The sequence below is a fragment of the Chaetodon auriga genome, chromosome 4, assembly GCF_051107435.1.
Source record: "Chaetodon auriga isolate fChaAug3 chromosome 4, fChaAug3.hap1, whole genome shotgun sequence".
Taxonomy (NCBI): domain Eukaryota; kingdom Metazoa; phylum Chordata; class Actinopteri; order Chaetodontiformes; family Chaetodontidae; genus Chaetodon; species Chaetodon auriga.
The window spans coordinates 9,343,672-9,355,258 of record NC_135077.1 but is presented as its reverse complement, the minus strand read 5'-3'; the positions used below and the strand labels follow the sequence as shown (position 1 = coordinate 9,355,258).

The window sequence follows — 11,587 nt, the reverse complement described above, 5'->3', positions numbered from 1 at the left end:
TTTGGAACAGCAGGTCTGTCAAACACTGGATTTTCCTGTGTTGAAGCAGTGTGTTTACTCCACCTATCATGCGTTTGGAGGGTGCTGTCTATTTTTCTTCCTAAAGCAAAATCATTATAACGTGCTCAGCCATCAATTTAATATTAACACGCTTTTACAGGTTCTGGTATAAAAAAAAAAAAAAGCCAGGTGGAGTTTCCAGCCAACTCACAGGCTTTGGGTGTTAGAGCTGTTATTAATAAAATCCGTCATCATTCTAGCCAACAAAACCTACAGTTGTCTGCGAGAATTAAGAAGCCTTAACTGCATTATGTGGCATTAGAATGGACAAATGGAAAGGTCTTCAGGCTGAGTAAAGCTAACTATGGGGCAGGGCTTAGTGACTAGCCGATTCTCTCCTGGTTAGATTGAGTTTACTTTAAAAACAAAACTGAAAAGCAGCATTTCACTGCCCTCTCTGGTGGAAGGTTTCATGTCTGTTGCAATTTTGACCACTGGACGTGCTTAGGTGAGGTGTGGTCAGAAGTGTGCTCAGATGGACCTGTAACCACACCCAGCACTGTCATAGTGTACAAACTACACCCTGGAGCATGTTTACATCACCCCATCAAGGCGGGAAGTTAAAGCACCAGATGCCAGCAAAAACAAGATCTCCACTACTGTTTAGTTTAGCTGCTGTGTGTTTCTTACTGTCTCTTACTGGGAGGGGATGCTGGGTGAGCCGGAGCGGTGGAAGTGGATGTTCTGCCACTTGCCGTCGCGGCGGTGCCACACACGGGTCTCCTCGGACTGCATGGTGCGGGGCATGCCGCCAGCATCCATGTACTGGGTCAGTCGAATATAGGCAATACATGCTGCGTTTTCCCCAATTAGGTGCACATGTGGGTTCAAGAGGATGGTGTGCACCGGCTTATTCCCTTTTGACAGGGCTGGAAGGGAGACAAAATGGCTAATTACAGAGAGCAAATGTCCCTTAGTATCATATATTAAACAAATATAATGAATGTAAAGCACTTTCCACACTCGGCTGGTTGAGGATGGTTGGGGAAATTCTTATACAGCTGCATGACTGTTCAAAAAGAAAACACTAACCCGACCTTAGAAGGCATGCTAACTGATATGAAAACAGGAGGAACTAAAAGTCTCCATATGTTGATGTTGGATAGTGGACAAGCACCAGCTTGCCAAGTGATTGAGGTTTCTAGGACATATCTGGTTTATCTGAACTATTTTTACCCAAACTGAGGACATTCTGCCATTTATAGCTGTCATTATTCATTAGTGATTTTGACTCTGTCCATCATCACAGCCGTGACCTTCTAGTATACCAGCAAATACAAACTGTAAACTAAAGGACTAAATGTTGACAAAGAACATACTCACTCATGCATTATTTACACTCTCTTCCACACACTCCCTTCCTTATTTTCAAAATACTGATATCAATACTGATGTTTGCATTCTAAACCAAATTAACTGCAAGCAATGAAACAGATTTCTGTTCAGGTTACAGTTTTTGTCTCTCAGTACATTATGTCTGTCTGCAGGCAGGCTCTACATCACCTGTCCACTAGGTTATCTCAGTGAGTTTCCTGCACACCTGCTTCCCATCAGCTTGTGTCCTGCCTCCACAGCTGTTGCTTATTGGCTCGTTATCCTGCATGCACATATAGCTCTTGCAAGAGGCAAGCAGTTGTGGTGCATGAGCTGTATGAGTTACATTGTGTGTCTGTTGATGATGTGCATGCACATTACATTATGGGCCAAAACCTTCTTTAAAAAAAACAACAATGCAGACAGGGTTTTGTATAGCATGTATTTGTCTGCAATTTGTTTTTCCCACTGTGCTTCAGAACAAACAACTCATGCGTTGCATCATTCAGCATGCCAATGTAAGCAAGCATGCTTATAATTTATCTCCAGAGCAGCTGGAAAAACATCAACAAATCGATGTGACTGAAGAATACACAACCCTTAATCCTTCCGAGGGCCAAATTCTCTTTTTCAGTGTTTGGGTGCAGAGCCAGCTGGCTACTTGCACTTTTTGGAGTAACCCCAGACCCACAGCTACTACATATTTCAACTGCTCTGGACAACAGCAGCACAAGCAAGCATTTCCTGTTGTGATAAATTCCTCTCAACTGGTCGATTTTGTTGTTGCTCTATTCAGTTATTTTATTTAATTTGTAAAACGTGACCGCTTCAGGCCACATACAACTGCCCTGATGATGCTGCAAACGTGACAAGTCATGAATAATGTTTATGAACTCACCATTCTCAAAGTAAAAGCGATGGAAGTCATGTCCTTCCACCAGGTTGCCCAGGGCCTCAGGCTCAAAGGAAGTTAGACCAGGATCACAAATCTTCCTGATAGACCAAAAAAAAAAAAAAAAAAAACAGGATCAGCAAAGGAAGTAAACAAATCACTACAGTCAGATGTTGCTGCACAAATGGAGAGAGGAAGAAACTTACGCATAGGCCTCAAAGTCTCCATTGTTGATAGACTCAATCAATTGTTCAGTGACTTTGATAATTTCCTGTTTGCGGGCTACAACACAAGATCACAGAACATCATCAACCACACAAGCTGATGTAAACATGGCTAGTTGTTACTGTATTTCAGGCAAATAGGTCTGAGTGCAGATAAAGTAAATCCGACATCAAATCAGCTTCAAATGGGTTCTAGTCTACGAATTAGCAGGATTTCAGAGTTATTAGAAATGGAAGGCGCTCAAAGAAGGTATTTCACAAAAAAAAAAAAGTTATTTCATATCAGAGTAACTAAACAACAAGAAAGCCTCCCATGACTAATAATGGTATCAGGCAGGAAAATGCAGGATGACACGATTCCTTTCACCCAAGACAGCTCAAAATGAACAAAGACAAACCAATGCTCAGATGCAAGTATTTGCTACAAAAGCAGTTTTAGCTAAGTAATGTTGACAGTTACCTTTATTGTTATTGGTGCAGGCTGGGGGATATTAAAGAAATTACTTAATTTGTGCAACAAAAAGACATGTTAAATAGTAAAGAAATTATAAATCAGCAGAACTCCATTGCCTTCACAGCCATAAGCCACAACACTGTCTGTGTACATGAGTGTTTAGTATGTGAGTCAGCTCTCTACTGTGTGACTCAATATTTGGGTAAGTCAGAACAGAAGGCGAACAGAGGAGTGAGAACAGCATCTGTATCTGCAAGACACAAATATACAGCAGGAGAGCATCTTCTTTGAATGCAGAAGAAGAAATTGCATGGAAGGGGCAGATATTTAGGGGTAAAAAACAGAGGTTTCATTTCACTGGAGTGGGGATAGTAGGTGCAGCATAAGGACCAATAATCTCAGAGCACAAACACCCACTTATCTAAGGCATGGAGATCAGCTGAACATCAGGGGCACACGATTTGAGACACAGATCACTTTCCTCCAGTGATGACCGGGTAACAGGAGGGAGACAAAACAGGGCAATTCTCCCCCACTATGCAGGGACTTACTCTGAACTGAGGAGGTGGGAGTCTGCCTTGAGTCAGACATCTGTGAGGAACGGCTCTTAGAGCTCAAGATACCACTCACTAAGCTGCCCAGACGAAGGGCTGTTGGAGATCAGATGGATGGGTGTGTGATTGGGTGTCAAATGCATTTGTTTGTGTGGGGGATATAACACAGATAAGGGTTGTTTAGGGCATACATGTGTATGTATAGGCAAAGTGAGGATAGAATTAGGGGATTTTTCAAGAAAACATAAGAAGGGGGAAAAAAAGTAGAAATTAGGCACATTCAGAGACACAGAAAACGTAAAAAGGTATGCAAAAAAATAAAAAAAATAAAAAGCAAGCAGTGTTTTAACTGCGATGCAAAACAGAATAAAAAAAAACAGACAAAGGAGGGATCAGTCTGGTTGGAAACAGCGAGGACCAACTGTTGTAACCTCAGTGTAGCTGAAGACTGTCAGCAGGTAAATCAGACAAAAACACAAATTTCCCTACCTTTAACATCCTCATCCTCTATGGTGGTGTTGGCACTCTCAATAGACTCCTGGCAAAGAACAGATTTTGTATGTCACCCATGATGTTGTACAATTTATGTTCGTAATATCAATTACTGTTGAAAGTTTGAAATGCTCTTGCAAATCGAACAAAAACATTTTACTGCAAGTATTTTCTATTGCAATATAGTCAAAACAAGAGGAGGAAAGACATGCAACAAACCCCTCAGCCACCAAGATGCCCCATTGACCCATAGAATTTATTAACAGTTTATAATATAACAAGAACACATTGATAGACAGGGGCTTTTTACTGTTGTTGGAGAGAGATACTATTGTTATTAATTGTGCTTACAAAAGGAAAAGGCCTTAAGTACAGGAGCAAAGAGCTTTCATATCAATAAATGTAACTAAAGATGAAAATGGTGGTTTTTGTTCTCATACCTTATTTCCATCCACGGGGTTGTGGATCACAGTTGTCTGTGGTTCCTAAAGAGAACAGATGACAGAGAACTTGTTGGAAGAAATAACTAGAGAGGGCCAGAAAAGGTATGATGGCACAAAAACTGTTAAAGGAAGTGTGTTCGTGTTTATCTATCTATCTGTCTGTCTGTCTGTCTGTCCGTCTGTCTACATACATACACTTATCTAAAAACCTAATTATCACAATCTGCCTTCAAATAAAAAAGAGCACTTGTTTTCTTTGTTCACGCTTTCATCTCCCTTCCTGCGCGACATTGCTGTTCAGTGTCTTTTTCTGAGTCTTCTTCTCTCATCAGCTCTCAACAGACTCCTGCCTTGGTAATCAGATGTCTGGGATCTTGTGGAATCGATTCTGATGACCAGCTCAGTCTTTCTAATCACTCACCCCGATTACAGTAGATTATAACATCAGCAGCCTGAATCTGTGTATGTGTATGTGTACGTGTGTGTGTGTGTGTGTGTGTGCAGGATGATGGAGAGAGAAAGGAGGAGAGAGAGAGAGAGAGAGAGAGAGAGAGAGAGAGAGAGAGAGAGAGAGGCCATGTGCCTGTGTTCATGCGTAATCATCTTGACAGCAAATGGGGGGACAGAAAGCCTTTGACATCATGCAGAGCAGCAGTCATGTGGCCTGACGTAGACAGCCAGTCAGCAGACACCATGCGCAAGCCAATGAGCGACGGCCAAATCACTTGGGAATGTAGCATCATAATGAGCCCAAGGAGCTGACATCCTCACACTCCAGCCATGCACAGACAAACTAAATAACACGTCCTTTCTACTTGTTAAGAATTTTACTATCAAATGCAACTGTGAGAGCACTAAAGTACATTTTATGACATGAGAGGAACACATGCATGGTGTTGGTGTGTAAAGAGGAAGGAGAGAGGAAGGAGAGAGGAGGGGTTCAAGCAGAGGAAAATGGGCCAAGGAAGAGGGGTGGGTTGAGGTAGAGGTTGCCCTTAACTACATATTTAAAAATACACTAGTCATGTGTGTAAATGCTTATTGTTTCAGCCCAACATTAACAATATACAGGTCCAGCAAATCCTGCCCAAGCTCTGTATGCCCCATGCGTGCGCTGCTAATTCAGATGACTGAAAGAAAACATCAATCTGAATTATGAATAGTCTGTTTTCATGGTTAGTTGTGTCAAATATGCTGGAGCTTGGATGTGCTGCGCAGCCACAAAAGCTTTTACACACTCTTTCATTCAGGGATAGCCTAAAGAAGACATCTTTATCACCCCATGTTAGCACCCATTATATTTTCTGTATTCTTATACACCAGGCTAAGGGTTTAAATGTTACCAAGCAAGGCTGAGATCAAACAAAGAAGTGATCTGACCCCAAGTGAACGGGTGAACCTGTACCTCCTCCACAGCCGGGGAGTGAGGTGGGAAGGTGTAGAGGTTTTGTGGATGAGGGTGTGGGTTTAGGTGGAGTCGTGTGTGTGTATACCAGAGCAGGGGCAGGGCCAGTGTCTTTAGGACTGGTCACTGTGTTGGCTTTGTTGTTGACCTGCAGGGGGTAGTGTAGAGGGGACATGACACACATACACACATTTCAGACACACACGCACGCACGCACACACACACACTCTGGCTGCGGTCCATTCCATCGAGATCATCCAATTCATGTGTCCCAAAGATCTAGTGTTAGTGTTACACTGTTTCCAACCAAAACCGCTTGATGAAATCTGTGTTTTTTAAAAAGCACACTTACGCAGAAGCAGAAGTTAGACTGGGCTTTGGTGAAGGCAGGGAAAAATATTAAGCGCAGTAGGAGGGAGCCAACCAATAATAAAATAGGAACCAACATCGACAGATCCTCCTCCAGTTTGAAACTTGGTCTATCCTTGTCAAGGTAGATTTGTATTGGTCCAACCATCTGCTACTAAAAATTAAATAATCTAAATTCAAATCATGGTCAGGACTGTGAGATTCACTGAATTAACCAAGAAAACAAGATTTATCATATGTTTTTTTCCATATTCATAAAGCCCGACACTACAGACATGTCCCTTCATTTTTGAATCTAATGAGGACTATTTTTTTTATTCTCACTGGGGTCATATGAGGGATAAACTCCCTGGAATGGATCTCGTAGCATGACATACTGTAGGCTTGAGAGAGACCCAAACACAGTGACACTGATTCACAGAATGTATGCAGGGGTCCAATCTCAAGTCAACACACACTTACGTGTAAACACAGAATCAGTCAGAAAAATACAATTCTCAACATTGTACGTGCAGATGTGCACAAAAGCGTGTGCACATGTACTTCTGCATCAAGTGTTAAGTTCAGATTGGGCCCCAGACACACAGAGAAACTGGGATAGAGCACATTAGGGGCTCCACGGTAAAGATTAGGTGATTCTGGAAAATATGAAACATGGTCCATTCAGGAAATACAGACGAGAGGAGACACTGAAGAGTTTGATGAAACGTTTGATAAAACTAGAAATATACCGTAACTCACATGTAAATCAATGTGGTCTGCTGTGCCACAAAAACAACTGTGAGAGCTTAGAAAAGAACAACCGTTGCCCGCTGCTTGGAGTGACTGTCCCTGAATGATGATGTTGTCAAATGCACAATGCATAATAATTATCCAGAAGGGGCCTCAGACACTGAACGTTCCAACAGACTAATGCAAGTAACAAAGCGTTTTCGTCGCCGCGCAAAGCCACTCACCTTAACGCCATCTTGCTTCTTGTTGAGCAAACTCTTGGCTGCTGTAGGAGGAAAGAAAGAGACAACACTTCAGCATGAGAGTTCACAGAGTCCTGAGCCTGAGGCTACACTAACATGCAGCAAGCATATCAGTCAGCTGTGCTTATCTTCAAACTCCAGGTGCAAAATCCAACTGCAAAATCCATAATGCAGTGCAACAGATGCTTAAAATATCATCATCATTTATGCAAGGTTGTCCTCCTAGCACATACTAATTCACATGTGAAGGGCTGAAGGGTGGGTGGTGTATTTAGCAGGTGATGAAAGGGATAATCTACCCATCTCCAACAGACTCACACAGCATTCTTAAATTAACATTTGCACTCACATGCACATAGCACCCACACATCCAACAACCCCACCAGTCTTCTCTCCTTGTATTTATCATGGCATGAAAAGAATCCAAACATTAGACTGCATTTAAAAACACATGCTGCATCCTTTCATCCTTTCATTCAGATCTCATACTGGCACTTTTGCGTGAGGATCAATAGGGTTCTTTCGAATACAACCCCGATTCCAAACAAGTTGGGACGTTGTGTAGAACGGAAATAAGAACAGAACACAATCATTTTGCAAACAAACTGTGTTTCCTGAGCACATGTAGTAATATCATGTATCTTATCCTACACAATAATATGGTGAACCTCGCTCCATCCTCGCTTGTGAACGCCTGAGCCTTTCCAGGATGCCCCTTTCATACCCAATCATGATACTATCACCTGTTACCAATCAACCTGTTTACCTGTGGAATGTTCCAAACAGGTGTTTTTGGAGCATTCCACATCTTTCCCAGTCTTTAGTTGCTCCTGTCTCAACTAATTTGAAACGTGTCACTGCCATTAAATTCAGACTAAGCATATACTTACAAAAGTCAATTTAGTTGATGAGGTAAAACATTGAATATATTCTCTTTGTACTGTTTTCAATTGATTATACGTCAAAAAGAATGAGCAAGTTAATTCTGTTTTATTTATGTTTTCCACAGCTTCCAAACCTTATTTGAAATCAGGGTTGTACCAAACACCTCATCGTCATGCATAAGTGATGGACTATTAGAGGACTAAATAAGGCCTAAACATCATAACTATTTATTGGGCCCAACCCCACATATTTCCCTGTCATTCCAAAAATCTTACCTCAAATGGAAACCACAATCCAAACAAAAGAAGGAAAAAAATTGAAAAAGGAAGAAAATGATGAATAAAAAGAGACACAAATGCACTAATGCATTTAACTGCAGAATGAAGAGAGAAAGTAGGCCATTAAGAGGCCGAGGCAATAGAGATAGGTCAAAGGAAATGCATGCAAAAAGGTATGATAGAGTGCAAAACAGAGACAGGGTGAAAGAGCAATAGCTAGAGAGATAAAGAGAGATGACTGTTTACCAAATGGCACCTTTGTGCCAAGATCGTTTTTGTTCCATGGAGAAACAGATCGAAGGCATTCAAAAATAGGTCTGAAAGCCTCTACTCATTTTTTTTCTTTCAAATGTAAAGATTGACTGCACATTTTTACCTACTTTGTAGTGCCTCTGATCTGTTTTCCTCATCACTAGAAGATGCATTTTCCACAGTGCACCTGACCAAACTACTATTATATAATATTAAAGGCTAAGAAGTATTTCCAGCCTTCTGTTTTTTTTGTTTTTTTCTAATAAAAAAAATGAATGTTTTTAGTTTATAAAATATGTTTGGGAAACCAGGTCTAAGAGAGACATACCTGAGAAGTTTCTTGTGACCAGCAAAGTGGTCAATATGGCTCCCTGCAGTGGCAGAAAAGAAGGAAAGAAGGAGGTAATGATGATGGAAGGAAGGAAGGAAGGACAGAAGGATGGAAGAAGGAAGGAAGGAAGGAAGGAAGAAAGAAACAGAAATAGGAAGATTGATTATAAGGTTACAGCAAGAAAGAAGACCACAGCAAAAGGGCAACTTGAAGGTTTGGGAGAGAAAGTCATTATTTCTGAGTTACCCTGAGAAGTCTTGAGCGAGGAAGACAGAGAGAGCAGGGGCAGAGAAAGATGGCTGGATGGATTGTTCTACATAAATAGAAACATGGATTGCCAAACGTCTCACCTTGAGTTTCCTCCTGGCGTTGAATTTCTTCAGGCACTCCACTGTCTCCTGCCTGTGCATCATGGAAGCTACAGTGGACCGTTGCTGCAGGAAGAAGATGATGAGAGAGGATTTGGAGGATTAGCAGAGAATGCAAACAATGGTTGGGAGGAATGTGTGTGTGTGTGTGTGTGTGTGTGTGTGTGTGTGTGTGTGTGTGCTAACACTGTGAAGAGTTGTGTGTGTTTGTGCAAGGTGGATCTGATGCCATGACTGATGCGACTGGCCTTCTTTTACCAATAATAGTTTATCATTATCAGTGTGTGGGTCTTTGTTTCTGTGGCTGCACCTGTGTGTTTCAGCATCTGTTTGTGTGTGTGTGTGTGTGTGTGTGTGTGTGTGTGTGTGTGTGTGTGTGTGTGTGTGTGTGTGTGACACATACGCAGATCCATGGGTGTTTGAGGGCCTCTGCAGCAGTGATGCGTTTACTGGGGTTGATGGTCAGCATCTTGTTGATCAGATCTTTGGCCTCAGGAGTTACAGTGTCCCACTCTGGAGACGGGAACTGTCAAAATACAAGAGTGTTCAATGCTGATTGCACAGATTGACAAAGGAGGCAAAGGAGAGGTGGAACAAAACACAACATGAGTAAAAAAACAATATTCTGAATAAAAGACAGAACCAAAAAAAAGAGTACATATGGGAATTCAAAATTGCACACGTGTGTGATTTCTTATTTTAACATTGTTTTCATTTCATTGAAACACCCGGCTGAGGAAATTAGTGGACAAGACCATCATGAGTGTCTTTGGAAACATTAGGTTCCTTTTAAAAATTGAATTTATGATCACAATTTCCCAAAACCTTCAAAATCAAGGGAGAGAAATTAAATATTTGAATAGTGATGATCTGCCAAATTTTACAGTGGGGCAAACAACACAGTCATAACACCAAACCATCCGAGAAGACACCATAAATGAAGGAATTGTGGATAAAGGTACGGCTGTTTGCCCACAGCCTTATGGAAACCTTAGCATGACAACAAATCTTAAGTTGTCTGTTAGCAAAAGAACAGAACCACATGAATTCTGCAACTTATTTTAGGATTGGGCCATGTGGGTTGCATTTAAATGAATTTAAAGTAATCATATGTTAGTTGACTTATTTTTAACGACAGCCCTAGTTTGTACTTAATGTGTGTGAATGCTTACATCATAGGCTCCAGCCTTGATTTGTTGATAAAGGCGGTGCTGGTCCTCATCCCAGAAGGGAGGGTAACCCACCAGCAGGATGTATAAAATCACACCTGGAAGGAAGTGACATCATAAAGTTCAGTATGGTGTCAGAAAACACCAATAAACTGCATACTGATAAAACCTAATTTACTCCCCAACAACATCAAATCCACTCACTTAACACTGCCGGAAACACGTGAAACAACATGAAGATGCAGTGCTGGTGCAGAGCCACAGAAAAAAGCCTCGGATTGAGGCTTTAGCTCCAGCGTCATTCAAACAGTTGCAGTGAGAGAATTTGAATGTTATTTACCACAAGCCCACATGTCCACTGGCTTCCCATATGGGTCTTTCCTCAGAACCTCCGGAGACAAGTATCCCGGGGTGCCAGCAAAACCTGGAGGAGTAATATGGAGGGAGGGAGGAGATGTGGAATGGTAGGCAGGAGTGGGCAATTCAGTGTCCAGGCTGTTTCTCAACTAACTGAATGAGCGATTGATTGATTGATCGACTGATTGGTTGGTTGCTTGATCAACTTGACCAACTGATTCAGGTTGAAAAATGGATGGATGAATACTCACCAAACCATGCCTGCTGGTCCCCCTGCACCTCGATAGCCAGCCCAAAGTCAGCCAACTTGACCGCCGCCCCCTTCAGCTTACTGGCCAATAGAAGGTTCTCAGGCTGGGGGGGGCGGAGTCAAACAGGTTAGAGGTGAGAGGTCACACGCTCTGGGAACAAGCTGCCCACAGACACAGATCTAAGATCAGATTAACCAAACCAAATCCTAATCCAAACTATTAGGGGTTAACGATGCTAAACTGCTCTTAAATCAGTGTCTGAGGCAACTCCCTTTCTGCCACAAAAATGACAGAAAACATAAATGTGCACGGGACCAAATCTCTTCGTGACAGAGGACATTTTCCACGCTGGAGCTGTGGACTTGCTCCCTCAGCCTCATGGATTCTCAGAGAGTGAACTGGTAGCAGACATGCTGTGCTTGTCCACAGAAACATCAATCCACCGCTAAAATCCATGAGTGGGAACAAAGTGCACACTGCAGGGAGAAGGATAAAGGAGGGAGGTGTGGTGTAAC

The 11,587-nt window shown here is 42.0% G+C and overlaps 1 protein-coding gene across 14 annotated transcripts in view; it reads right to left on the bottom strand.

Moving 5' to 3' along the window:
* The window catches only part of camk2d2 (calcium/calmodulin-dependent protein kinase (CaM kinase) II delta 2), a 36,219-nt gene that overhangs the window by 2,220 nt on the left and 22,412 nt on the right, over positions 1 to 11,587 (bottom strand). Inside the window, exons 7-20 of one of the 14 annotated variants that reach the window (XM_076729330.1) lie at positions 11,073 to 11,175; positions 10,805 to 10,888; positions 10,468 to 10,562; positions 9,699 to 9,821; positions 9,278 to 9,361; positions 8,925 to 8,967; positions 7,164 to 7,204; positions 5,927 to 5,986; positions 4,431 to 4,475; positions 3,988 to 4,036; positions 2,951 to 2,971; positions 2,473 to 2,548; positions 2,273 to 2,367; positions 691 to 929 (exon numbers count right to left, since the gene is read on the bottom strand). In XM_076729330.1, coding sequence (XP_076585445.1) covers positions 697 to 929; positions 2,273 to 2,367; positions 2,473 to 2,548; positions 2,951 to 2,971; positions 3,988 to 4,036; positions 4,431 to 4,475; positions 5,927 to 5,986; positions 7,164 to 7,204; positions 8,925 to 8,967; positions 9,278 to 9,361; positions 9,699 to 9,821; positions 10,468 to 10,562; positions 10,805 to 10,888; positions 11,073 to 11,175 — 1,152 coding nt within the window. In that variant the 3' untranslated portion in view covers positions 691 to 696. The remainder of the gene's footprint in view (positions 1 to 690; positions 930 to 2,272; positions 2,368 to 2,472; positions 2,549 to 2,950; positions 2,972 to 3,987; positions 4,037 to 4,430; positions 4,476 to 5,926; positions 5,987 to 7,163; positions 7,205 to 8,924; positions 8,968 to 9,277; positions 9,362 to 9,698; positions 9,822 to 10,467; positions 10,563 to 10,804; positions 10,889 to 11,072; positions 11,176 to 11,587) is intronic. The other 13 variants (XM_076729329.1, XM_076729331.1, XM_076729332.1 and 10 more) reach the window with 13 other exon arrangements.